At 49.5% G+C, this 26934-nt stretch overlaps 1 protein-coding gene and 1 long non-coding RNA gene across 2 annotated transcripts; one reads left to right on the top strand and one right to left on the bottom strand.

Annotated features, from left to right (window-relative positions):
- Nucleotides 1–1725: 1725 nt before the first annotated feature.
- HPD (4-hydroxyphenylpyruvate dioxygenase) lies at nt 1726–12889 on the bottom strand. The gene is made up of 14 exons (XM_060612219.2): nt 12812–12889; nt 12668–12694; nt 11964–12026; nt 11504–11608; nt 10882–10924; nt 10602–10684; nt 9568–9657; nt 8447–8550; nt 7944–8021; nt 7218–7380; nt 7013–7084; nt 4816–4938; nt 2158–2274; nt 1726–2066 (listed from the first exon to the last, which is right to left on the bottom strand). The coding sequence occupies exons 1-14, from the start codon at nt 12812–12814 to the stop codon at nt 1956–1958; spliced, it is 1182 nt and encodes a 393-aa protein (XP_060468202.1). The 5' UTR covers nt 12815–12889; the 3' UTR covers nt 1726–1955.
- Nucleotides 10926–21937, top strand: LOC144613916 (uncharacterized). The gene is made up of 3 exons (XR_013551393.2): nt 10926–12065; nt 18444–19551; nt 20952–21937. It is a non-coding gene; the product is annotated as an uncharacterized LOC144613916 (long non-coding RNA).
- Nucleotides 21938–26934: the final 4997 nt, after the last annotated feature.

The following is a 26934-nucleotide window of genomic DNA, read 5'->3' as shown; positions in this document are numbered from 1 at the left end:
AACATATAGCCCCGGCACCACACCAGGCACTCTTTTAAAAGCCTGATACTAAACATACAGCAGTGCTAGGAGGTGGGTATTGTTTAAGATGAGAAAAATTGAGGCACTGAGAGGTCACGTAGCTTGCCCAAGGTCACAGAGCTAACACGTAGCCGATCTGGAGTGTGAGCCTGGGCAAACCCACTTCCTAGTCCGTGCTCAGCCGATGAGGGTCTGTCGGCCCATGTCCCGTCCAAGGAGGCATGCACCACTTGGCACTAGTTGATTATTGCATAGGAAGGCAAGCCCAGAACTGCCTAGTTGTTCCGAGAAGAAACAGAATCCTAGAATTTGTATGTGAAATAATCCTACTTTCCGAAATGATTCAAATTTGTTTAAAACTATACAGACAGGGGCATCTGGGTGGTTCCATCAGTTGAGCATCCGATTCTTAATTTCAGCTCAGAGTCATGATCCCAGAGTCATGGGCTCTAGCCCCACATCGGGCTCCACGTTGAGTGTGGAGCCCTACTTAAGATTCTCTCTCTCGCTCTTTCTTGCTCTCTCTCTCTCTCTGCCCCTCTCCCCACTCGAGTGCACTCTCTCTCTCTACAATAAAAAATTGAGAAAATGTATAACTATACAGACAAAATAAAATACGTCTGTGAGCCAGATTTGGCCCATGAGCCACCATTTTGTAAACTTCTGAGATACAGAATTTCTCCGCTTTGCATAAGCCACAGGAAAATAGAGGGAGGATAGTTTTTAACTAGCAGCATGGGCCTGGGGCTGCCATTGTTCCTCTGGCTTCTCACTGTTGTTCTTTTCATTTCTGAAGTTCATGATCCCAGAAGCCCTGACTTCTATCATCTTCCTTTCTCTGGTTTTTATTTTCTCTCTCTCTCTTTTAAATATTTATTTATTTGTGGGGAAAGCGCAAGCAGGGGAGGGGCAAGGAGAGGGGGACAGAGGATCTGAAGCTGGGCTCTGCGCTGACAGGCTGACAGCAGCGAGCCGGATGTGGGGCTCGAACTCCTGAACTGGGAGATCATGCCCTGAGCCAAAGTCAGGTGCTCAACCAACTGAGCTACCCAGGTGCTCCTCCTTTCTCTGGTTTTTAAAACCAGAGGGCAGAAGCTGGGGGGCTCCGATCCTTCCCACCTGCTTTACTTCTCCAGCTGGGAACCATGTCTCTAGGTTGCTGAGCGGGAGTCCCTTGGCTAACATCCTCCTCTCTCCGAGGTCCGTAAGTTTGGGCACAGGGCGGGAAACCTGGGATAGAGATCGTAAAGCCATCAGATAGGACGCTGTCCAGCGCGGTTTCACCTCAAGGCCTCCACCCTTGTTTTTCCCTCCCCCTGGAATGCTCTTTCCCCAGATTTCCCCATGGCTGGCTCCCAAATGTCACCTCTCCAGAGGGGCTTTCTCTCTGTTGAAATTAGTACCCCCTCCCAGCTTTACCTCTGCTCAATCTCATCATCACCCGCTTTATCTTCATAGTATTTACCACTCTATGAAATGATACTGTCTTCCCCTCTAGAGTGTCAGCCCTCTGCCCTCCTCGGTTCCAGAATTCTCCCTGGCCGGCACGGTCTCTCTTAGCAAAACGCTTGCACCGTGCCTTCCTCGCTCGCTCTGGGCTGCGAAGCTAGAACGCAGACGCCTCCGGCAGTGCTGACGCCCTGAGCACCCCCTGCAGGCCAAAGGGCGTCACTGCTCCAGCCAGGCACAAACACCACGACCCCGCACGGGACCCGTGTCCGCTTTATTCCGAGGGCGGGAGCAAGGAGCTGCCCCACCGAAGGGGGCGTGGTCAGAGCCTGGTGCTTCGGCTTGGTGGGCGGGGCCTAAGGGAGTGGCCAGTAAGGAGGGCTTGCAGTTCAGGGTACGTGATGGGGTGGGCGTGTTCCAGGTCTGGGGGCGTGGCCCACCGGGCGCCCGCAGGTGGGCGGGGCCTCGCTAGGTCCACCCGCGGCCTACATGCCCGGCACTATCCCGTTGTTTTCTAAGTCGGTAAGGTTGCCCCGCAGGTTCTGCTCCTCTTCGAAAGCCTTGAACAGTGAGTTGAAGTTGCCGGCTCCAAAACCCTGGAGCGGGAGAGAGAAGGTGAGCTGCGGGCCCAGAAAGCCAGCCATGCTACCCTGCATGCTCCCGAGGGCTGTCGGAGACAGGTGGTACCTGGTGGTTGTGGCGCTGGATGACTTCCAGGAAGAGCGTGGGACGATCCTGCACGGGCTTGGTGAAGATCTGCAAGAGGTAGCCTTTCTCATCGTAGTCTACCAGGATTTTCAGCTCCTAGGTAGGAGACAGGGGGCAGGGTTAGGGGGGCGGCTGGCTCACCCGTCTAACGTGGCACGTGGGGTCTTTAGAAAGTCCCTAAGGGGATGCCTGGGTGGCTCAGTGGGATAAGCGTCTGACTTGATTTCTGCTCAGGGCATGACCTCATGGTTTGTAGGATCGAGCCCGCCTCCGGGCCTGAGCTGATAGCACAGAGCCCGCTTGGGATTCTCTCTCTCCCTGTCTCCCTCCTCCTCCCCACCTCTCTCTCGGTCCCTCTCTTTCTCTCAAAGTAAATAAACATTTAAAAAATAAAAACCAGGGGCGCCTGGGTGGCGCAGTCGGTTAAGCGTCCGACTTCAGCCAGGTCACGATCTCGCGGTCTGTGAGTTCGAGCCCCGCATCAGGCTCTGGGCTGATGGCTCGGAGCCTGGAGCCTGTTTCCGATTCTGTGTCTCCCTCTCTCTCTCTGCCCCTCCCCCGTTCATGCTCTGTCTCTCTCTGTCCCAAAAATAAATAAAAAACGTTGAAAAAAAAAATTTAAAAAATAAAAACCAAAAAAAGAAAGTCCATAAGAGCTCCTGCACCTGAAAGCCAAGAAAAGACCCCATTCTCCCGCTGTTCCAGACACTTCCAAATAGATCTCTAAATTGTCCTGTTACCACCCACCTGCCTCAGTCCCTATGCCAGCCACCATCAAGGCTGTCCTGGACCTCTACACAGGTCACCTCTACACCTCACCTCTACACAGGTCCCCATGTTTCCCTCTTGCCTTCTTGCAATCCATCCTCCCCACAGACATCCAAGGGATCTTTCAAAAATCAGATGGTGTCAGGGCGCCTGGGTGGCTCAGTCGGCTAGGCAACCAACTTCAGCTCAGGTCATAATCTTCACAATTTATGGGTTCCCAGCCCTGTGTCTGGCTCTGTGCTGACAGTGTGGAGCCTGAAGCTTGCTGTGTCTCCCTCTCTCTCTGGCCCTCCCCTGCTCATGCTGTGTGTGTCTCTCCCTCCCAAAAATAAATAGGGGCGCCTGGGTGGCTCAGTCGGTTAAGCGTCCGACTTCGGCTCAGGTCACGATCTCGCGGTCCGCGGGTTCGAGCCCCGCGTCGGGCTCTGGGCTGATGGCTCAGAGCCTGGAGCCTGCTTCCGATTCTGTGTTTCCCTCTCTCTCTGCCCCTCCCCTGTTCATGCTGTGTCTCTCTCTGTCTGAAAAATGAATAAACGTTAAAAAAAATTAAAAAAAAAGAAACATAAAAAATAATTTAAAAAATTGGATGGTGTCATTCCCCTGTTTAAAATCCTCCAGTGGAAATCAGAACTCTCATATGTTGCTTGGTGGGAATGTAAAATAGTGCAGCCTTTATGGAAAACTGCAGATTCCTCAGAAGGTTAAACATAGGGTTACCGTATAACCCAGCAATTTCAGTCCTAGGTATAAACCCAAGAGAATGAAAAACATGTCCACACAAAAATTCGTATGAGAATGATTACAGCAGCATTACTTACAATGGCCCCAAAGTGGAAACATGCCCATGTCCATCAACTGATGAACAGATAAGAAAAATGTGATATATCCATATAATGGACTACGATTCAGCCACGAAAAGGCAGAAGCACTGACACCTGCTACCACACAGATGAACCCTGAAAACATAACGCTGAGTGAAAGAAGCCAGACACAAAAGATCACATATTGTACGATGCCATTTATATGACATGTCCAGAAGAGGCAAATCCAGTGAGACAGAAGATGGGTGAGTGCTTGCCTAGGGCTGCAGGGAGGAAGGTGATGAGGGGTGTGAGGTTTCTTTTTAGGGTGATGAAAAACGCCCTGAAATTGATTTTGATGATAGCTACACAACATAGTGGGTAGTTAAAAAACCACTGAATTGTATACTTTTAAAGAGTGCCTTATATGTTATGTGACCTATATATGGATAAGGCTGTTAAAAACAAACCAAACAAACAAACACAAAAACAAACAAACAAACAAAACCCCCAAACCCTCCATTGGTTTCTGGCCATAGAAGAACAAGATCCAAACTCCTAAAGAATCTACAAGAGGAATCAGCCCCAGCCAACCTCTATGACCTAGGCCAGTCCTCAAACACTTCCTTTCATCCATTCTTGCCTTATTTCCATTCCTCAGACACTTGGAACTTGCTCCTGACTCACGACCTCTGTGCTTGCTCTTCCCCTAGCCCTTCACACAGCCATCTCCTGCTTATTGTTTCGAGTTCACTGAAATGTCACCTCCTCAGAGAGGCCCTCCTAGATCACCTCTGGTGCAGTAGCCCCAGATCATTCTCTGTCGTAGCCTGTTTTAACTTTCTACACAGCACCAACTCTCTCTCTGATGGTGTTTGTGTTATTACTTGTTTGTTATCTGTCTCCCCGCTAGACTGCAAGTCCCATGGTGGCAGGGACCCAGTCTGGTTTTCCTCTTGTGTCCCAGTGCCTGATGCAGGGTAGAGGCTTAGACAATATTTGTGAGGCAAGATGAAACTCAGGGCTCATTCTCCCCATCTCAAACTCAAGGATCCTGCACTCGTCTCACCTCCAGGACATCAATGTTCTCCTTCACTCGGATCTTGGCAGACTTGAGCTTCTCCCGCAGTTGTTTGTAGTATGTTGATGGAACACCCAAGAACTCCATGCCTCTCTCTCTCAAGTGGCGAATCTGTCTCAGAGTAGGGTCAAGGTCAGTCTCCTCTCTCCATGCTCAACACCCCTAGCCAGGAGGAGGCAGAGTCCCTATCCTAGCTTCCCCTACCTGCCAGGATGCATCCCTGTGACCTCATGCCCCTCCTCTTCTGGACCTTGTGGGCCCCATTAGAACCACAGTAATCGCAGGGCACCTGGGTGACTCAGTCGGTTGAGAGCCCGACTTCAGCCCATGTCGTGATCTCACGGTTTGTGGGTTCGAGCCCCGCGTTGGGCTCTGTGCCGACAGCTCAGAGCCGGAGGCTGCTTCGGATTCTCTGTCTCCCTCTCTGCCCCTCCCCTGCTCACACTCTGTTTCTCTCTCTCTCTCAAAAATAAATAAACATTAAAAAAACTTGTTAAAAAAGAACAGCAATCACTAACATTTATGGAATTCTCATTATGTATCTATCTCAAGCACTTTCCGTGTGTTGCCTCATTATGTCCACGCAGTAAGTTTTTGAGGTATCCGAACAATTATCCCTATTTCATAGCTGGGGACACTGAGGCATTGAGAGATTAAATATCTATTCTCAACGTAGTAGTCAGAGTGATTTTATTAAAAAATACAAGTTAGGAGGTGCCTGGGTGGCTTAGTTGGTTGAGCATCCGACTTTGGCTCAGGTCATGATCTCACGGGTGATGAGTTTGAGCCCCGTGTCAGGCTCTGTGCTGACAGCTCAGAGCCTGGAGCCTGCTTCGGATTCTGTGTCTCCCTCTCTCTCTGACCTTCCCCTGCTCACACTCTGTCTCTCTCTCTCAAAAATAAAATAAAATAAAATAAAATAAAATAAAATAAAATAGTAAAATAAACTTTAAAAAAATTAAAAAATACAAGTTAGGGGTGCCTAGGTGGCTGTCGGTTAAGCTTCTAACTCTTGATTTCGTCTCAGGTCATGCTCTCACGGTTCATGAGATCAAGCCCCACATCGGGGCTTGGGATTCCCTGCTTGGGATTCTCTCTCTGTCTCTGTCCCTTTTCTGCTCATGCTCTCTCTCTCTCTCTCTCAAAATAAATAAATAAATAACTTTTAAAAATAAAAAAAATAAATTAAAAATACAGGTGAAATCATGTCACTTCTCTGCTTACCTCACAGTGATGTCCTCAGAGTCAAGTTCAAAGCCCTCACCATCTGCCCTCAATTCCACCTTCTGACCTCATCTCCTACCTCCTCTCCCTTGCCCATTCTGTTCTAGCCGCGCTGATCTCCTGGCTGTGCCTTCAACCTTCCTCTGCCCTGCTTGTCCCTTCTGCTTGGGGCACGTTTCCCAGGTGTCCACGGGCTTCCCTTCTTACAAGCCTATGTTCTCAGATGCCTCCTTCTCAATGTGGCCTTTCACGACCGTCCTATTAAATGTGCACCGTCACCATCTAATATATGTATTTTACTTGTTGCCTCCATAAGGGCAGAGACTATTGTTTTGTTGACTGAGGTATCCTAAGTACCTGAAAGGGTGCTTGGCATATAATAGGTGCCCAGTACACATCTATTGGATGGGTGAATGAATGAACAAATGAACAAAGTTGCCAGGGTCATACAGTGAACTCCCGGTTAGGCCAGGATGGAATGGGGCCGTTCAGGCTCCTGTCCACTCTGATGTACTGCCACGTAGGGAATAGGTAGGACCCAGTCTCCCCAAGGGCTGGTGCCACAGACTCAGCACATTTAATTTGGCTCAAAGGACCTAATCCACCTTGTAGCCTAATATCTTCATTTTCAAGGTGAGGCAACTGAAGCCCAGAGAGGGGGTTGAATCCCCCAGGGACACACAGCAAGTCACTTGCAGAACTAAGACTAGAATCCAGGCTTCCTCTTACTCTGGCACCTGCTACTTTTAAAGCCAGCAGAGAAACCGTTCTGCAGAGAACCTGAACTCTCTGGGGTGGGAATGTGCCTGCACGTGAGTGGCAGCAATCAGTCAGGGAGCCGGGCCAGCCATCTGGGCCGGGGAAGACGCCCTAGGATTGCTACTACCCGCCCCCCGTGCTCTCCTCCATTTTGCAGAGATTGGCTCTGGAGCTGAATTAGGACCAGGAATGAGCTTCTAACCGCTGTGATGATGTCTTGGGTCTTGAGAGCAATGTGCTGGACCCCAGGGCCCCCATTATAGTCCACATACTCCTGTGGGAGGAAACAAGGAAAACACTGTCATTGGCCCCTGTCACCCGCACCCCAGCCCCTGCAAGAGCCTGGAAACCTCTTTCCTGCTTTCTTTTCCCCCAACCAGGCCCCCGGGGTCCAGGGAAGGCCCCACCTGGATCTGGGACTTCTTCTTGCCCGGTGCTGGCTCATTAATGGGCATCTTGATGGACTCCTCATAATTGGCCACCACGATGGAGCGCAGAGAGCTGTATTCTGTGTGCACCTGTGTGTCGTCCACAGACCAGAAACGATGGAACTGCAGATTCTTCAGGTACCTGCGGGGTGGCATAAGGACCCAGTGGCTCTGAGCGCCAGCCGGGGACTGGCTCCCTGTCTCTATTTCCACCTTCCAGAATACCCCCCGCCCCGCCCCGAGCAGGCTCCAAAAAGGAACCACCGTTCACTTACATCATATACATCATAGACCTGTACCTTTATCATGACAATTTTCTTTCGGATGCAAGTGAAGTGTCTTGTAACAACACCCGTGTAGTATGGCAAAGGTCCAACAGATAGAGGTGCTTTGAGAAGGGCACTTGCTCCTAATTTGCACAAGGGCACTGTTTGGGGAGTGACAGACTGCCTCCGGGTCTCCCAGGACTGTGACCCCCTCTGTGCCGAGGTTCCCCAAGGTTCGTCAGAGAGAAGACCTTTCCATCACTTTGAGCCTCAAAGCCCCTGGACTCCACGGTGATGGTTTTACAGGGAGAAGATGCCTCGGTGACATAAGGCTAGGCTCCCGCGCCCTTGTGGCCCCATTTCCCACGTTAGTGTCTTGAGGCAAGAACCGGGGGGCGGGCCTGACTCCTTTGCGCGGAGGGGTTGGGCCGGGACTCACCAGTCTGAGGCAGACTCCATCTCCTGATCAGGCTGGTTTCCCACAATGTGGTCGATAATCTCCAGACTGCAGCTGGGCCTGGGGGAAGGAAGCCGTTAGGCGGTGAGGATGGGGCTATTTCCTCAGTCTCCCCCTTCCCGCTGTAATAGCTCGCTGTGATGTAGGACTACCAGAGGCAGCCGTTCGTGTCAGCTCACACACTCTTACTAGCCCCATTTGACAAACGGGGAACTGAGGCAGAGGGAAACGAAGTAACTGCTGAGGTTAAATGGCTATAAAATGACAGAGCCAGGGTTTGAACCCAGGCAGTTACGTCCAGAGCCTATGTTCTTAGCCTCTGTGCTACCCCTTCAAGCCACCCTTGGGGACCCTCGGGAGTTCCCCGGCAGGCTCCCAGATGCTCTGTCTCCTCAGAGAAGCCCCGTCTGCATGGAGGATCAGGGAAGTGCTTTCCACCACCCCCCCTTCTCTACTCCCCTCTCCCGGGCCTGAGGCGTACGCACAGCTTGGAAAGTAGGGGGTCCACGAATGCTGGGGCCTCGAATCCAGGCAAGAACCGGCCGGTATAGTTCATCTTTTCCACCAGGGTGTGTGTCGTGTCCCCGTACTATGGGTGGAAAACAGCCCAGCTTGGCCCCTGAGCCCTCATCCCCACTGAGGCTGGGCCACACGTCACGATGCCAACACAGCTCCCGCCCGGGTCTGACCCCAGCTCAAGATGGTCACCTCCCCCTTTCTGAAACGAATTGCCACGTGCCATGTGTTCGGGACTTTAACGGTCTGCCTGCCGCACCCCCCCACCTCCCCGCCCCCTGGGCCCAGGATCTGTGAGGGCAAGGCCGAGGTTTGGCTCATCATGGTATCCTCAGCACCTAGGGCAGTGCCTGGCAAGTAGTAGGGGCTCAAGAAAAATGTGTTGGCTAAGTGAGAATGATGAGGGCATTGGATCAAATTGTACCCAAGGGTTCTTTCAGTCATCTTAACGATCTTTAAGCTGCATTTAACCTTGAGGTGATGGGACCTGTGATTGTCTCTGTACGACAGTAACACAGCCTTGGAAATCTTTGCTGAGTGTCTGCGACATGCCAGGCACTGTTGTTCGAAATGCTGTGCACACATGAGCTCATCTGAGCCTCGCAATGACCCTGGCCGGGGTTATAGTTGAAGACACTGGAGGCACAGAAGAGTTAAGTAGCCTGTCGCGCGTCACACACGCGGTCCAGCTGCAGGCCCTGCAGCCCGAGTCACAGAGAGGTGGCGTGCTTTGTCCAAAGTCACACAGCTGGAAGAGGGCGGGGCTTCCCCAGACCCCACTCACCCCCTTCTGCAGAGCCCCTGCCTTTCGTTTACATCCCATTGTCATCACTGCCATCCCCCTCCCTACCCCGCAGGGGAGGAAGGGAAGCTGGGGGGGGGGGGACCGGTTGCTCCCATGAGCCGCTGCACCCTGGCCAAGCCTTGCAGGCAGTCAGACTTGAGGGAGAACGTCTGTGTCGAGGCACAAGGGCGGGAGGGTAGGATGGAGCGGGGGGGGGGGGGGGGGGGGGGTGAGGATGGTGTGGGGAATCCTGGCATCTCAGGGGAGCGGACAGCAGGAGGGGTAGGGGCACCGAAGTTCACTCACCGTCTGCAGCACAGCCAATTTCACCTTCCCGAATTTATCTTGCTCTATCCAGGGCTCCCGCACGATTTTGGCGCCCCGTTCCCGGGCTTTCTGCAGAGGAGATGGGTCAGGGAGGCGGTTAAGTGCTGGACCCTCCCGGAGCCCTTGCCGGCTCCCCCTCGGTCCAGCCTCTGCGGGACTTCCCCACCTCGTCCTGCCACGGGCTCCTCCGGTTTTTCCAGCCCCGGGCGGGAACTACAGCCAGCTTCAGCTACCACCCCTGACACCCATGCCTTGTGCCCGTCTGGCAAATAGGGAAACTGAGACCCGGGCCCAGGGTCGGGGCTACGAGAGACAAACCAGGTAGGGGTGGGAGCGTGTCCCATCTGCACTACCCCACTCTGTGGCCCTTCCCCCTCTCCAGTCCTCAGCTTCCCCATCTGCAAAACAGGTGGTTGGATAGGAAGAATCCGACGGGCATTTATCGAGCACCTGTGTCAGACCCTTGCCAGGCACCCTTACGTGCACGACTCCTGCATTCATTTAGCAAAACCTGACTGCATAGCTGTGCTTCTCACACGTCAGGCATCAGTGAAGCTAGTAACCTCTTCCACCCTCAAAGCAACATTACAGGAAAGGTACTGCGATTGTCTCCGTTTTATGGTTGAGGAAACAGAGGCGCAGAGAAGTTAAGTCACTTGCCCAAAGTCTCACAGATAATAAGATTCAGACCCGGGCAGTCTGGCTCTGGAGTCTATGCTCTGAATCTCCAAGCTGCTTCTCGAACAGGGTGTTTGGTTCGGAGTCGCGCGCGAGAAGTCGTAATTATGATCTCATTTCCTCGGGGTAGACCTCAGTGAGGTAGGTGCTCTGATTGTCCCCGTTTTACAGATGTGGAAACTGAGGCTCGGAGAGACGACATGCAGCTGGCAAGGTGGAGCTCAGGTGTGCGTCACAGCGGTGTCTGGGGTTGTCACCCCAACGCGGCAGGTCCTCCGGCCCTGACCTACAGGGGACCCTGTGACAGACCGAGGGCAGCCCAGAAGCCGTCTCACCTGCACGATGTAGTCACAGTCTTCCACCTCAAATGCGATGTCCTTCACTCCATCGCCGTGTTTTACCAGGTGGTCGCCCATCTCTGTGGCCGGTAGGGGAGGTCGTGGCGCTAGAGCCATGGCCCCCTCCCCCCTCCCCTCTACTGTCAGTCCCGGGGTTCCATCTCCTTCTAGGCTGGGGAACCCTCCCTGAACTGGACCCACTCCTTTGTTCCTTACCCTTCCCCCACAATAGCTTGTCTTCATCCCCTGGTACCCTGAGCCCCCGGGGCCTCCTTACCTTTGTTCCAGGGGTTGAGGGCGGAGGAGAAGACAAACACGATCTAAGAACACAGAGGAGAAAGGAGGGGTAGCTGGTGGCTCAGGAGAGCACCTGGCGATGTATTCCCATCCCCTCCTCCCCGCCCACCTGGGAGACACCCCAGGACCACATCACCCCTCCCAGCCGGGCAGGATTCCTTAACCCTGGGTTCCAGCTCTGTCTCTGCCGTAGCTTCTCCCTGAGATGAGCTCTTGGCTCTGGCCCCCCCAGGGGAGGGAATCCCCAGGGGTCCCGGGGACCAGGGCACTGCTCGGACTTTCAGTTCTGATGTCTGAGGCCTCCGCCAACTTATCAGGAACATCTGTGAGGCCAGCGTTGGGCCAGGCCAAGGAGATGACACTAACGTCCGTGTTGCAAGTTGTACAAAGGTGCCCGTGGAGGGGAGAGTGGGGGCTCTCAGCCCATGTTCCCTTAGCTCCACCAGACGTCCTGGGAGAGAACCGGGTCGGCCTGGGGAAAGGGCCTCCTGGTCTACTTCACCCAGAGGCACCAGAGCCCTAAGGAGACTCAGAGACCAGCAGGGGCAGAGAAGGCAAGTGGGAGCCTCCTGGGTGAGTGGGGTCCTGGGGTGGCGACTCACCTTGCCTTGCTTGATCACGTGGCTGACCACCTCCCGGGAACCCGTCTCCAGGCCCTTGTAGGCCAGGGGTTCAAAGCCCATCTTGTTACAGTAGAATGACGCAGCCTAAATCACAGAGTTGCAACCGGGTTCCTGAGGGCCAGCCTGGGGGGCCCCCAGCTGAGAGCCTCCAGTCCCCCTAAGACTGTCTGCCCTGTGGCCCCAGGCACAGAGTCCGTCCTGCGAAGAAAGGCCACTGCCTGGCCCATTCTGATGTCAGATAAGTTTCCTGCTGGGGTCTGAGGCCCTGATTGTGTAATTAGGATCCAAAGAGTGTCTGTCTTTCCTGGGATGGTCCCAACACTGGCCCTGATCCTCCCCACCCAGGGGCCAATCACAGGCCCTACTGGAGGCCCGCCCTTGTCCAGGAGGCTCTCTTGCCTGCCCTCTGCCCTCTCCAGTTCCCGGCCCCAGCTTTTACCTGCTTGGCATTGCCAACCCAGAAGGTCACGGAGTGGAAATGGAGGAATCGGCCCCTCGCAGGCTGCAGAAGGAGAGAAGGGGAGAGGCTAAGTCTCTGGAGGTGGTCTAGAAAAGCGCGGATGGAGAGGTGTCGTCTAATCACTTTCCTTGTGCCGGCCTTCATTCCAGAACCGAGAAACCAAACACCCTGCGGCCTTGCCAAGCCTCAAGAGACGTTTCTCACGTAGAGACTGGTAGAGATTGAGCTCCTGGGGGTTAGGATCAGAAAGCCCCCACAGGAGCCCTGCCCAGGTCTCCCAGAGGGGAGCTGCCGTTTGCTACAGCCACACGGGTTTAAAGTTAAACCTTAGAAAGTACTTCCAGGGCTGGCTGGCTGGCTCAGTCAGAAAAGCATATGACTCTTGACCTCAGGGTCATAAGTTTGAGCCCCATGTCGGGGGAGAGATTATATTAAAAAAAAAAATAATCTAGAAAGAACTTCTAGACAGGATTAATAGATTGGTAGAAATTTAAGAAGAAGAGGTAAAATTTTTCTTAGCAGGGCCAGGCTGAGTCCTGCTAAGTCTTTGGGGGACGGGGACGGGCAGAGATGAACCTGAGCAAGCATCTTGGACGTCACACACCCACCGAAGTTCCCTTCCTGCTCTTTGCTGACATCCCAGTCTCCCGGGGCCCTGACCCCACATCTCCCCTCCTGCTTACCTTCTCTCCTTTGTTGCTGTAAGTCGTCTGAGGAGAAAGAAAAGGACAGTAAGACTCGGAGGCTCAGATACAAGGCACGTGTCTGGAAGTCTCACCGCAGATGTCACCAGGGGGAGGCTGCCATGGCCGCCGGCAGGCACTTACCATGATTAATCGAGGTCAAACTTCCTGCTCTAAGACTGAGACAAGAGGCCAGTGGAGTGCTGTTCACAAGTATTTAACTCCGAACAGGTCCCGCCCCTGGGCTCCTGGCCTTCCTAGGGGTGGGCGGGAGCTGATCCCAGTGCTGGAAGCACCTAGGCCTGGGAGCCTCTGATCTAGCCGCAGCCTCATTGGACAGGGTGATGCTGTCGGGCCCAGAGAAGGGGTGTGACCCCCAAGGCCAATAGCCAGCAGCGCAGGGCCACGGCAAAGAGCCAAGGGCACACTCCAGTACCCCAGGCTGGGACTGTTTTCTCTGTCCATCAGAATAGAAAGCTCAGAAGTCAAGGCCAGATGGAGTGCAGTGGTCGCTCCAGAATTCTTGTTTAGGGAGAATTTGAGGGGGGATAGGGGCTGGTCTTGAAGCCCTGAGTGCATAGCGAGTGCGTGGTTTATAATTAGGTAAAAGGGCCATACTCCATGGTGGTTAGAGGCATGGGTATGGGGTTTGGATCCTGGCCCTGCTACAAACTATGTAACTGGGGAAAGTCATGGAACCCCTCTGAGCCTCAGTCTCCCCGTGTGTAAAATGGAAGCCATAATAGTGTGGTTGGGATTAAGTGAGATAAAGCATAAGTTTTTGGAATAGCGCCTGGCGCGCGGAAAGGTCACTTGTTAACGCTGGTCATGATTACTTATGTTCCTTTAGGGCTCTCGGCAACTGATGGAGAATAGGGGGCCTTGGCGTTGCCACAGCCTGAGTATTGGGAAAGAGGTTATGGTCCTGCCCCTGCCCCAGGTTCGCAATATCTGCAGACTGGTGGGAAGGTGGAGCTAATGGCTCTCGGAGGAGGAATGCCAGGACCCTCCTAAGCAGCCCCACGCCCGGCTCCTCAGGTCTCAGGTCTCACTTTCCCGAAAGATGGAATGGTGGCTGCTGGCCAGCCATGGCATTCACCTGAGGGTCCCAGGACAGCCTGCCGCCTCTCTTCCACCCCAGTCCCCAGAACCTCTGTTGCTGAGCCATCCTTCCCTTTTCTCGGGGAACTTACTTTTCAACTATCCTCATTGCCTGGAAACTTTTTCTAGTCTCTCACGCTTACGGTGTTGGCTCATGACTGTGTTATGACCCCCTACCCTCTTGCATTTGGGCTCCCCAAATGTCCTGCATCAAGCCTTTTTTGCCCCTCTTTCTTTTGTTTTGTTTTGTTTTCTTTTTTTAAGTTTATTTTTGACAGAGAGAGAGAGAGAGAGAGAGAGAGACAAAGCATGCGTGGGGGAGGGGCAGAGACAGAGAGGGAGACACAGAATCTGAAACAGGCTCCAGGCTCTGAGCTGTCAACACAGAGCCCGATGTGGGGCTCGAACTCACGGACCGCAAGATCGTGACTTGAGCCGAAGTCCGACGCTCAACCAACTGAGCCACCCAGGAGCCCCCCTCTTTTTCTTTTCAGTATGTAAAAACAAATCAGCGTGAGTGGTAATGCCTTTAAGGATCATTTGATCCAACATTAGCATATTTCAGGTGAGACAAACTAACAGTAAGAAAGTGCTGGAGGCTACTCTCCTCTTTCCTTCTTCCCTCCCATGCCTTTCTCTCCTCACCAGGGAGCAGAGAGTGGCTTGTGCCAGGGAGGAACCCCCCTTCCGCCTTCCTCAGCAAACCCTATCAGCTCCCCCCTCCCAAAGGGCTGTTCTCAAGTTGCCACCTTCTCCAGGAAGCCCTCTAAGAACTCACCAGACCCGGGTCTGAGGTTTAGCTAAGCCCTGCCACGGGTCAGCCTTAGCCAGCAGCCCTGAGGTGGGGTCCAGGACAATTAGAGAACTTTTCCAAGTCATGCAGTTAGCAAGGGGCACGGTACAGCTGGAATATGAAATGGGTTATTCTGACGCCACAGCCTACACTTTTTTCTTTTAATTAAAAAAAATGTTTTAATGTTTATTTATTTTTGAGAGAGAGACAGACAGAGCATGAGTGGGGGAGGAGCAGAGAGAGAGGGAGACACAGAATCTGAAGCGGGCTCTGGGCTCCGAGCTGTCAACATAGAGCCTGACGCAGGGCTTGAACCCACAAACTGCCAAATCGTGACCTGAGCTGAAGTCAGATGCTTAACCGACTGAGCCACCCATGGGCCCCTCAAAGCCTGCACTTTTAATTCCTGCATTGCCTTCTATACAAATAGGAGATGTTGGTATTCCCACTAGAAGGATGGGGAAACTGAAGCCCAGAGAAGGAACACGTGTCTGCAAGGTCTCAGAGCTGGTAGGAATAGGGATCTAGGGTGCCTGGGTGGCTCAGTCGGTTAAGCGTCCGACTTCTGCTCAGGACATGATCTCGTGGTTTGTGAGTTCAAGACCCGCATGGGGTTCCCTACTGTCAACACGGAGCCTGCTATGGATCCTCTGTCCCCTTCTCTCTCTGCCCCGCCCCCCTATTGTGCTCTCTCTCACTCTCTTCAAAAATAAAATAAACACTTAAAAAATTAAAAAAAAAAAAAAAAAGAATAGAGATCCAAACCCTGGCCTATTTGCTTCTGGGACTGGATCTCATTCCACCAGTCCAGACATCGTTTCCCAACTTCTCTCTTCTGTTTTCTGGGCAAGTCTGGAGACTGGCGAGGTGATCCTACCTCCTTGTTCTGCCCCTCCTGGGGGTGCCTTGCCAGCCTGCCCCCAGTGTCTACCTCAGCCCTCTGGGTCTAGGTTTCTAATTGAGAAAAATGGTGTGGAGGGAGCCCAGAGTGGAGCTCACAGGCTAGAAGTTTCCACCAAGGGAGAAGGGCCTCAGTGCAGCCCTCTCGGCCCCCCAGCCGAGGCGGAACATCCTGTCCCCGTGTGCGGAGTGGCCAACTGGAACCTCTACTCCTGGAGCTTGGCCTGACTGGTGTCCTAGGCACAAGTCAATGTTTACCAGATCAAGGGAGCAGATTATCAGCAGCAGAGGGCTGGAGGCAGATGTCTGGCTCAGCTGGCCAGGGCTGGTGGCTTTGTCCTGCCCTCTGGACTTTGCTTCCAGAAACACTGTGGATCTCAGTCACACTCTGGATATACTACTAGGTGCCTCTTTCAGCTGCACGCAGGGGCTGGGGAGGGAGAGCCCATAGGGCTCAGTCTCTGTAGCCCCCACGTTCCCTCCCAGACTCTCCTTCGCAGGCTGGGCCCAGTTGGATAACGCATCAGCAGTGGCTGGGTTATGGCTGTCTCTGCTCTTTGTTTCTGAGTTGTCTCCTTCTGCCCAATATGAGCTGGGATCTGGGTTCTAGAAGCCTCGCTCATGGAGTCTTCTCTCAGGAGGGACTATGAAGGCTCATCTTCCACTATGCCCTGGTGTGCAGAAAAGAGTAAACCCAGCAGGCTTGAGGAGAGAGGCCGGCTTTCACGGTTGAGCCTTGGTTGGCACTGAGAAACTTGAAATTCAGGAAGGTCCCCACCATCCCCAGAAATGATCAGAGTAGTTCCTTGTGTGTAAACTGTTTGCATAAGCCATGTGCTTTACAGCAAACACCTGCTTTCTTTCTGGGAGTCTGGGATTTTGGTTTGTGCTGTGGAGCGGGGCGCCCGTATGACCGGCCCCCAGTAAAAACCCTGGTGTCCGAGGCTCAGGCAAGGTTCCTTTGTAGACAACATTTCACAAACCCCTTGCTGGAGGAAAGCAGTGTATCCCATGGGACACCCCCACCCCGCCCCGGGAGAGGACCCTTGGCAGCTTGTACCTGGTTTCCTCTGGACTCCAACTACGTGCCTTTTCCCTGGGCTGGTTTGGCCCTGTGTCCTTTGGCTGTAATACATCTGAGGCATGGGTATGGCCATAGGCTGGGGCCTGTACTCTTCCTAGCACGTTAATAAACCTGGTGGTGGCCTTGGGAACCCCCAACCCGTGCTGGCGGCCATAGGACGTGCTCGATGGATCCTGACTCAAGTGGAATGCGGTACAAGCATTGTCTGGGGAAAGGAAGGGTGAAGGAAAAGGGACATCCTTGCTAAGATATGAGCATGAGATTCCTAGCTGTATAAGCACTGGCTGTCTTCTTCCTTTGTGACCGTGACCCAGGCGGCCTTGGCCCTGAGCTCTTTTCTGAAGCCCTTGCTGAGTGCTCGGTACCTGCCCAGGGGCCCTGGGGTGGCCTGCATGGCCTCCCGGAACGGTCAGCCATCCTTTGGTGCGTGGGTGGCTCTGCAGTTACCCGTGGTTTTTGCAAGAGCTGTTTGAGCCACAGCCGAATCTGCTGTAAGAAATACAGATTACCTCTGGGATCTGACAGTGATAGAAGGAGCCCAGGAGAGTTGAGGAGCCGGATCCCTTGGCCTCTTTTGGGTGCGCTGGCTAAAATGAGAGGGGGAAATCTCAGGGGGCGATGTCTTTGGTTTTTGTTCCCTCCTCAAGGCAGGAGGAGAAAGAGCCCAAACATTTCCAATGGTGGCCTTTGGTTGGACCAAAAATGTTGGAAGTTTATATTATTCTCTCGTCCAAGCGGGAAGGAAAAAGTTAAATCAGTTCTCAGAGCTGGAGCAAAGCTTCAGGCAAATCACGGGGGAAGGAAAAGAGGGGGGGCTCCAGCTGGTGCTGCTGCCGCAACCCCCCCCATAAATACTGAATTTACTGCTAGGGGTTTAAGTAAATTTGCAATGAAAATAAAGGAGAAGGAACTTTTAAAATGCCTTTGTATTTTACAGCTATTGCATCTGGATGTATGGTTAAAATTGATGTAAACTGTTATATGCCTGTAATTTCATAAGTGCCAGAAGGATCATCCCAATTAGAGAGAGTTGCAAAAAAATAAAAAAATAAAAGTCACTGGGATGCAACTTTCTTGTATTTTGCCATGTGGGTGGCCTGGAATTTGAAATCTTATGAGTATTGAAAACAGAACAATCATCTGTAACTGATGATTCTTACTATGATTTTCGCCCTTTGGAAATTCTAAGGAAAAAAAAAAGAGAGCCAGAACTGAAAAAGAGAAGCAATCTCTAAATGGAGATATACTTTTGAGGTTTATAAAAAGCAGTTTCAGGGGCACCTGAGTGGCTCAGGTGGTTGAATGCCTGACTTCAGCTCAGGTCATGATATCATGGTTTGTGAGTTCAAGCCCTGCATCAGGCTCTGTGCAGACAGCTCAGAGCCTGGAGCCTGCTTCGGATTCTGTGTCTCCCTCTCTCTCTGTCCCTCCCTCATTTGCAATCTGTCTCTCTCTCTCTTTAAATAAACATTTAAATTTTTTTTTTAAAAAGCAGTTTGAGGTTGCTAATGAGTTCTTGTGAAATTGCCTGTCTGACCGTTAGAGGCTGATGATACTCCAGATGACGTGTATACTTTTGAGGTCACCCACCTGGGCTCTAAGACCAACATGACAGAAAGAGGTAGGAAAACTGTCTGGCTTGGCTGCAGCAAAAGAAAACCCAGTGCCATTTCCCCCTCAGCTTTATTGAAGTGTAACTGGCAAATAAAAATTCCCTAGAAAAAATTGCCCATAATTAAGGTCTACAATGTGGTTTCCTGCTATGCAATGTACGAAATACGAAATACGCGTACATTGTGAAATGTTTACCACGATGAAGCTAATGAACTTATCCATCAGATTACATAGTTACCTTTTTTATTTTTTTGCCACTGACTTTTGGAATCCTGAATTCACAGAGCCTGGTTGCCTGGCTCCCACTCTGGGCTGACACCTGCTGTTGTCTGCTGCGAGCCATTTCAGCCCCATCACGAGCTGTGTGGAATGAAAATCAGGTGAAATCACTCCACTCGATGAGCTGGCCAGATTTGGGACACCCCTCTGCGGAGCGGCCGCTGTGAAAACATTACGGGTGCTGCCGGACCGTCTGGTTGTGCAGATGTCCACGATGAAGGGTTTGCTTTCTGATGGCACAAGTTAAAACTCAGCTGCTGATCGGCTATTTCTGGTGCAGACTCGTTGCCTTCCTAACTGTGATTCCTGCCCAAAGCAGCAGGTTGGGCGAGGGCATGTCACAAGGACCGTGACCCTCCCACCCACTCCTGGCAGATGGGAGACATCTCATGGCTATGGATTGTTGCATTTGACTTTTCCACTAGTTGTAGTTTCCATAAATGAACTGACTGATAGTCTGATTCTCTGGTTTTCAGAGAGAGAGAGAGAAGAAGGAAGAAAGAAGAGAGAGAGAGAGAGAGAGAGAGGATCCAAAGTAGGCTCTGTGCTACCAGCATAGAGCCCAACGCAGGGTTTGAACTCACAGACCATGAGGTCATGATCTAAGCTGAAGTCGGACCCTTAACCAACTGAGCCACCCAGGCACCCCAAGAATTAAAGTTTTAATTACTGAATGGGACATAGTGACTTTTTAACAACAGAGAAAAACAAAATCCCAGTACCTGGGAGGCTCAGGGGATAAGAGGAGAGAGCATCACTGATCTTGGCTTTTCAGAACTGTTCTGGCTTGGAACTGATGGCCTCAAGTAGTCCCTCTTAAGCTAATAACTCAAGGGAATTATTTGGACCGCAGCCAGAACCCTAGGATAGGAGGTCCCATCTGGGGAGTCCTGATACCTTGACTTTCAGACAAATATACGCCCTCCTAGGGGGGCCCTGACACTGTAAACTCTGTTTCAGGTGGGGGGAGGGCAGGTTTGGCCTCTGGGACTGTACTTCTGTGAGTCCCCTGGACGTCATGATATTCATTGCCTGTGCCCCGGAAGGTGTTCAAAGCAGCTTCAACTTACTGGCCACAGTTGTGCTGTGCTGAATCCTTGCGCCTCTGCTCAGGTAAAGAAAGGCTCGTACAGAAATGTTAAGAAGCCATTCCCTTGTCTAAGATAAACCTTTGTGATTCGTGGGTTTCATTTCACCTGGGTCCAAGATCTCTGTATGGCATAACCAAGTTCAGTGATGTATGCTGGTCTCACCCAGCTGCGTGGGGTCCTACTGATCATGTTTTGTTCTCAAGATGCCTTGGCCCAAGACAAAGGGCATGTGCAGAAAAGAGTTAACCTAGCAGTTCTAGAAAGGCATGCTTATAAGGTTGGCCCTTGGCTGGCATCTGAAAATGTGGATTTGGGGAGGGTTCCAGTTTCTTTGAATGGGTGCACCAGGGTTTGCTAGCATTTCTCATTAACCTCTATAATCCACTTATTGACAAATCAAAGTGGGAGTCTTGGTTACAAGACAGAACATAGGGATGCTTGGGTGGCTTAGTCAGTTAAGCAGCCGACTTCGGCTCAGGTCATGATCTTGGGGTTCGTGAGTTCGAGCCCTGCGTCGGGCTCTGTGCGGACAGCTCAGAGCCTGGAGCCTGCTTCGGATTCTGTGTCTCCCTCTTTTTCTGCCTCTCCCCCACTTGTGCTTTCTCTCTGTCTCTGTCTCTCTCTGTCTCTGTCTCTCTCTCTCAAAAATAAGCACTTTTAAAAAATTTAGAGCACTGCCAAACTCTTTTCCACGGTGGCTGAGCCGTTTGCATTCTCACCAGAAATGCAGGAGGGTTCCAATTCCTCCCCAGCCTCGCTAACAGTTGCTGGCCATCCGTTTTGATTCTAGAGATTTCATCTTTCCTTGAAGTGATGCTTCATTGTGGTTTTGATTTGCATTTCCCTAATGACTAGTAATGTTGATTTTTATGTGCTTATTGCCAATTTGCATATCCTCTTTGGAGAAATCTCTACGCATATCCTTTGCCTATTTTTATTTTTTAAAGTTTATTTAGAGAGAGAGAGTGTGTGTGTGTGCAGGCGTGTGGGCGAGTGGGGGAAGGGCAGAGAGAGGGAGAGAATCCCTAGCAGGCTCCGTGTTGTCAGCTCAGAGCCCCAAGCAGGGCTCGATCTCACGAACCTAGAGATCATGACCTGAGCTGAAATCAAGAATCAGACACTTAACCGACTGAGCTACCAGTGCCCCTCTTCGCCTATTTTTAAATTATATTACTTGCCTTTTAATTATTGAATTGTAAGAGTTCCTCCTATATTCTAGAATCGAGTCCCTCATCAGATATATGATTTGCAATAATTGTTCCCATCCTGTGGGTTCTTTTCACTTTCTTGGTGGTGTCATTTGCAACACAAAAGTTGTAATTTTGATGAAGCCCAATTTATCTACTTTTTATTAGTCATCTGTGTATTTTGTGTGTATCGAAGAAGAGACACTGACTTGTTTCTTTTTTTTTTTTTTTTAAGATTTTATTTTTCAGGCTCTGTGCTGACAGCAGAGAGCCCGACACGGGGCTTGAACTCGCCAACTGTGAGATCATGACCTGAACTGAAGTCTGATGCTTAACTGCTTGAGATACCCAGGCACCCTGAGACTGAGTTTTTAAGTTAAGAAAAGATCTTTAGCTGAGGGAATGGGATCTGTCTCCAAGTTGTCACCTTGGAAGGCAGAGCACCTTAAAATAATAATAACAAAAACTCCGATTTTCTGGTCACTGATTTATGTGCCAGGCACCGTGCTAAGCACATTATATACTGTGCTCTTTACTCATTAAATCCCCAGATAACCCTCAGAGGTAAGTGCTATCAACATCCTCATTACAGATTAGAAAACAGAGGCTCAGAGAGGTGTCTGAGCACAGCGAAAAAGTGACAGAACTGAGAAATGAACCAGGCCTGACTCTCTCCAAAGCCTACAAGCTAGCCACTTCCAGCCATGCTGTCATTACTCAGATATTTTTGGAAATGCTTTGGGAATGACCTCTGAGCCCATTTTCAAGCAGCAGGAAAAACAAACAAACAAACAAACAAAAATCCAGTCTCCTGGTTGTACTCATTAAGACCTGGAGAAGTTCCTCTTCATTTGGCCTCTGGCAGAGTGGGAAGGGCAGGCATGGCAGGAGGCCAGGGTGGGCCCAGGAGGGAGCTAGGAGACCTGTGGGCATGCGCAGGGGCTCTGTTGGTGGGCTGGAGAGGCAGAGGTGGGTGCCCCGTCACTGAGCAACCTTCGGTAAGTCACTTCTCTCTGAACCTCAGTTTCCGTGGCGTCCCGATGGAGTGGGGGCTGGCATGGTGGTGAAAGAATTCACCCAAGTCAGAACAAAGGAGATAGAGACTTATTGAATACACTGCAAGAGAGCAGCGGGCAGGACAGCAAAGTAGAGACTGTCTGTCACCAGGCGGTATTGTGGGGCCACAGTTACAGGGTGGGAGGAGGAGATATGGGAACATATGGGAACTTTTTTTTTTTTTTGGTAACTGTGTAAATGGCCCGTTGGTTAGTTAAGGCCTGTGGCTATTTTAAGAAGAGTTGCCTAATGAGCCTACTTCATTGGGGGGGGGGGGGGGTGGCTGTGGGCTATTTTACCTCACTCAGGTTTCCACTGCTCAAGCCTGTTGCCTAGAAGTGGCCCTGATCATCCCCCCACCCCGACAGGTCGGCAATGACAAATCCTTGGCATTTGAGTGGAAGTCTCGTCTTCAACGGCTTCTTCCCGCTGAACGAGGGGTGTAGAGATGTCCCTACGTATGGATCAACATTGGTCGGTTGGGAATTTATATGTTGGGATTATGAAAGGCAGAGGCGGCTGTATCCAAGGCAGATAGCACGTGTGAATTTTCCCGAGTGGAAAGGATCATCTGTCAGCTCAAACATGTGGCCGTGAAGGAATCTCGGCACCGGGCGGAGAGAGATCTGGAAAATAAGATGATGATTATTAGGATGAAAAAGAAAAGCCCTAATTAAACGACTTTTGACCCAAATCCTCCTCCAGTCCAGGAGTTTAACCAATCATGAATGGAGTGGGAGGGAGACTTTAACATGCCAATTTGGGTAGTATTCATCTCAGTAATTTTTGTGGTTATCTGGAGTATATATATAACACTCTGGGTTTTTTTTTTTTTAAGTTTGCTTATTATTATTTTGAGAGAGCGAGAGCACAGTGGGGGGGAGGAACAGAGAGAGAGAGAGAGAGAGAGAATCCCAAGTAGGCTCCATGCTGTCAATGCAGAGCCTGATGTAGGACTCGAACTCACAAACCATGAGATCATGCATGACTTGAGCCGAAATCAAGAGTCAGATGCTTAACAGACTGGGCCACCCAGTAGCCCTGTAACATTCTATTTTAATAAACCGTAGGTTCCTTCTTGAGCTGCAGTTGGGATATCAGGGGCCGTTGAGTTTTGGAGGGCTCCCTTTAAATTTGTGGGTGACTGCATGCTGGGCTTGATTAAAGGTGGCGGCTACATGCTTGGGTAAAGCCTCTACTTGCAATTTTACATCAATGATGCAGCTCCTGGGACAAATACCATTAAGAGATAAAACCATCAGGAAGCCCTCTTTGTTTGGTATCCAGCCTTAACAATATCCTAATTATGAGAAATTGCTGGCAAATGGGGGAAGACTCCTCTGGGGGATAAGGCCGTCCCAAGGGCATCCTCTATGCAGTCAGAAGGAAAGTGGGGCCATCTATGATCTCCACAAGTCCAGAGTTGACCCTGTGGAGGAGGGTAGGTTCTGGCTTTTAGGAATGACTGTGTCATCCCAGCCACACAGAATTGGTCAAGGTGATAGTTGAGTTATACAATTGTTGAGTCCATCCTGTTTTCCAGCTGTTCAAATAATCATATGCCCATGGGGTCCGCTTATTATCCCCACAGAGTAACAAGCACAGAGATTGTCTACATATGAGCCATTGTGGCAATTTCTCTGGTTTCCAAGTTGTCTAGCTAAGCAAACAACAAACATTCAAAGACAATCAACTAGAATTTAACATCCACGAAGGTGTGTTATTGAAACATAATTTTTCTCTAAATTCACCTTCCAGAGATAGTCAAATCAAGACTAACTCATTCTTTTTTAATGTTTCTTTGTTTATATTTATTTTGAGAGAGGGAGAGAGTGTGAGCAGCGGCAGGGCAGAGGCAGAGAGAGGAGGGCAATAATTCCAAGCAGGCTCCGAGCTATCAGCACAGAGCCCGATGCGGGGGCTCTGACTCACGAACTGTGAGATCATGACCTGAGCCAAATCAAGAGTCAGATGCCCAGCCACCGGAGCCACGCAGGTGCCTCCTAGATTGAACTTTTAATAGCCTCTTGAGGCCAGAAGCCAATCCAAATACCTACCATTAGACATGCCTGCAATACCTGTAGATGCGGGTGAATTTCTCTTCTCGGGATCCCCCAAATATCCTGAGGTTTCTGCACCTGCCAGGAAGTGATGTTCTTTACTCACCAGGTAAGGCTGCTGGAAACTCTGTAAGCAAGGTATCAGGCCAACATTTCCAAGGAGCTTCATTGGCTCCATAAAGTCAACCTTAGTTCCTTAGAGCTGTCTGGTCCCATCTGAGTCTATGCACGTCTCTGTCAAATAGGACGTTCCAGTCAAAGCCTTGGTAAAATAATGAAAGTTTCTAATGGGTCCTGTTACAAGGAGAACAGATTCTCGGGGTGCCTGGGTGGCTCATTTGGTTGGGTGTCCGACTCTTGACTTCGGCTTAGGGCATGGTCTCATGGTTCATGGGTTCGAGCCACGAGTCGGGCTCTGTGCTGACTGTGGAGCTGGCTTGGGATTCTCTCTCCTCTCTCTCTACCTCTCCCCACCTCAAAATAAATATATAAACTTAAAAAAAAAAAAAAACAAGGACAGATTCTTGTTGAACTTATGCAAATAATTGTAATTGCCAAGGAAGAAAGAATACTCACTGAGATTTTCTGAATTTTAGAGGGTTCAGGTAGGGAGAAAAGTTAAATGTTTCAATTTGCTCATAAAAGAATACTTTATCATATTTCTGTAAGTCATGCATATCTTAAGAGAAAGTTTCCTTAATCTGAAAAAGCAAACATTAGAGAACCAGCAATGTTTCAAACCAGAGTCATAAAACTACAGTCATCTTCTTTAATTCATTCAGTTCTACATTATTAATTTCTGTTCTGTTTGAACGAAGCTTTCCCATTAGTTCTGGAAATTCTTACCCGGTTCAGTTTTACGATCTTAAAGATACCAATTACCCGTATTTGTCAAAAACAAAAACAAAAACAAAAAAACCCGTCCTTTTCATGAATCGCCTTGAAGACAAAACTCGTTTTGCAAGAGCATCGGAACAGTAACTATAAATGACAAAAAAAAAAAACCCTCAGAAATGGACATGGTTAAAGATTTGATAGTAAAGTTCATTATAATGTAGCTGACAAGGAAATCCAGTTATTTCTGTGACACCTGGCATTTTATTTTATTTTTTAAAATTTTTATGTTTTTTTTTTTATTTTATTTGGGGGGGGGGGAGGGGCAGAGAGAGAGGGAGACACAGAATCGAAGCAGGCTCCAGCCTCCGAGCTGTCAGCACAGAGCCACCCAGGTGCCCCAACACCTAGCATTTTAATGATTAGAATGTCAAGTGATGACCTTATATCAAAACATATTAAAACCCTAGGGACTGTATGTAATTTCTAAAGCAGTTATAGCATTTGCCCATACAATACAACCTAAGGCTAATTACTATGAGTTTGATGGTGCTTCCCCAGTAATTTAACAGACCAAATCAACAAGCCCAATGAGTCAAAAAGGCTTCATTGACAATTCAAATCTCAGGGACGTTTGTTAGAAACCTTAGAAAGTTTTAAAACACCTATCTAAATAGGATTACAGATCATTATAAATTTTGAGAAGTTTTAACTTTAGTCAAAGACCTGATAAAGACAAAACATAGAAACTTTTGTTTTCTGGGCAGATAAAAAAAAACAAAACACCTTTGTTTACACTTCCTTATCAAGAGCAGACCAACAATCCAAGAAAACTTTGTCTTTTTAACAGAGTATGGTAGAATTTCAATCTTATACCAGGTGTACTTTATTTATTTATATGTTTATTTATTTTTGAGAGAGAGAGAGACAGGGAGACAGAGTGTGAGTGGGGGAGAGGCAGAGAGAGGGGGACAGAATCCGAAGCAGGCTCCAGGCTCTGAGCTGTCAGCACAGAGCCCAACACTGGGCTTGAACTCAGGAACTGTGACATCATGACCTAAGCCAAAGTCTGACGCTTAACTGACTGGGCCACCCAGGCGGCCCCCAGGTGTACTTTTAAAACCCATTAGTTTCAAGCTTAGTCTGTCCTGACCACACATAAAATTCTTCTCTAAGCTTTCCCTTCACAAACCTACAGCTTTCTTTTGCATTCAGATTTTGTCCTACGCCTTTTCTCTAAATAGCTAGTCTCACTTTAGGACAATGTTACTTTCTTTTTCGCTCAACAAAATATATTCTCACCTCTTATATTCTTCTTACACATCTCCTACTGTCCTACATACAGAGTTGCTTTCCTTATCATTTCTATCAGTCTTAATTACATTTAGCAGAATTTTAACTCTTAGAAACCTTAGTCTCTAGGGAAAACTAGTAACCAATTGTGAACTGTATTACAGCAGGATTCTTTAGGTTGGCAAATTTATAAATACATGTCATAGTTTTTCATTGTATAATCTTTCAGTAAGGCACAAAGCCATGTTTTCCAACAGACCCAAATAGCTTTAATTTCTCTGCAAAGAAGCCAAAAGCTGGTAAACCTTGTGTTTAGTAATTAATGTCGAAGTATTTTATCTTATTTGGAAAAGACTTAGATAGCCAATGAATTCAACTTAATTTAGAATTTAGCTTAGCAAAACTTTAAAGTTTCAGGTTAGCGAAGGTTTTGAAAGCTATCTTAAGAATTACCCTTGAGAACTTTATGAGACAGACATAATTGACCATAAATTTTTAAAGTTTATTTGTTTATTTATTTTTAGTAATCTTGACCCTCAATATGGGGCTGGAACTCACGACCCCAAGATCAAGGGTCACATGCTCCACTGACTGAGCCAGCCAGGTGTCACCCCCCTTTTTAAGTTTATTTATTTATTTATTTATTTATAAAAGTAACCATCATTTTAAGCCATCCTTTTGCTGACCAACTGCCAGAGATATAATGTGAGCTTATTCGACTTTAGTAAACCTTGGTAGAATAAGAGTTTTATATTTAATGCTGATAACTCTGAAGATATATGTAATTAAACCAACAAACTTAAATTAGCTTTAATACTGAGTATATTCCACCTATGTCCATTAAAAGTCAATCAGTTTGTTCCCCATTGTCAATTTTTATCTGAGGTACCTGTGGGAAAATCTAAAGTGGGCAGTTTTAGCTTCAGAAAGTTTTGGGTTTTTTAAATTTTTTTTTCAAAACTTATTCGTTTTTTT

Source organism: Panthera onca, chromosome D3 (genome assembly GCF_046562875.1).
Source record: "Panthera onca isolate mPanOnc1 chromosome D3, mPanOnc1 haplotype 2, whole genome shotgun sequence".
NCBI lineage: Eukaryota > Metazoa > Chordata > Mammalia > Carnivora > Felidae > Panthera > Panthera onca.
This window is presented reverse-complemented; position numbering and strand designations above follow the sequence as displayed.

What these genes read in the sequence shown, in the direction of transcription:
- HPD (XM_060612219.2), bottom strand. An exon ending in ACGTGATCAAGCAAGGCAAG is followed by an intron (nt 10,925 to 11,503) that starts GTGAGTCGCCAC and finishes CTGTGTTCTTAG; the next exon opens with ATCGTGTTTGTCTTCTCCTC. An exon ending in CCCAAGACATCATCACAGCG is followed by an intron (nt 4,939 to 7,012) that starts GTTAGAAGCTCA and finishes ACTCTGAGACAG; the next exon opens with ATTCGCCACTTGAGAGAGAG.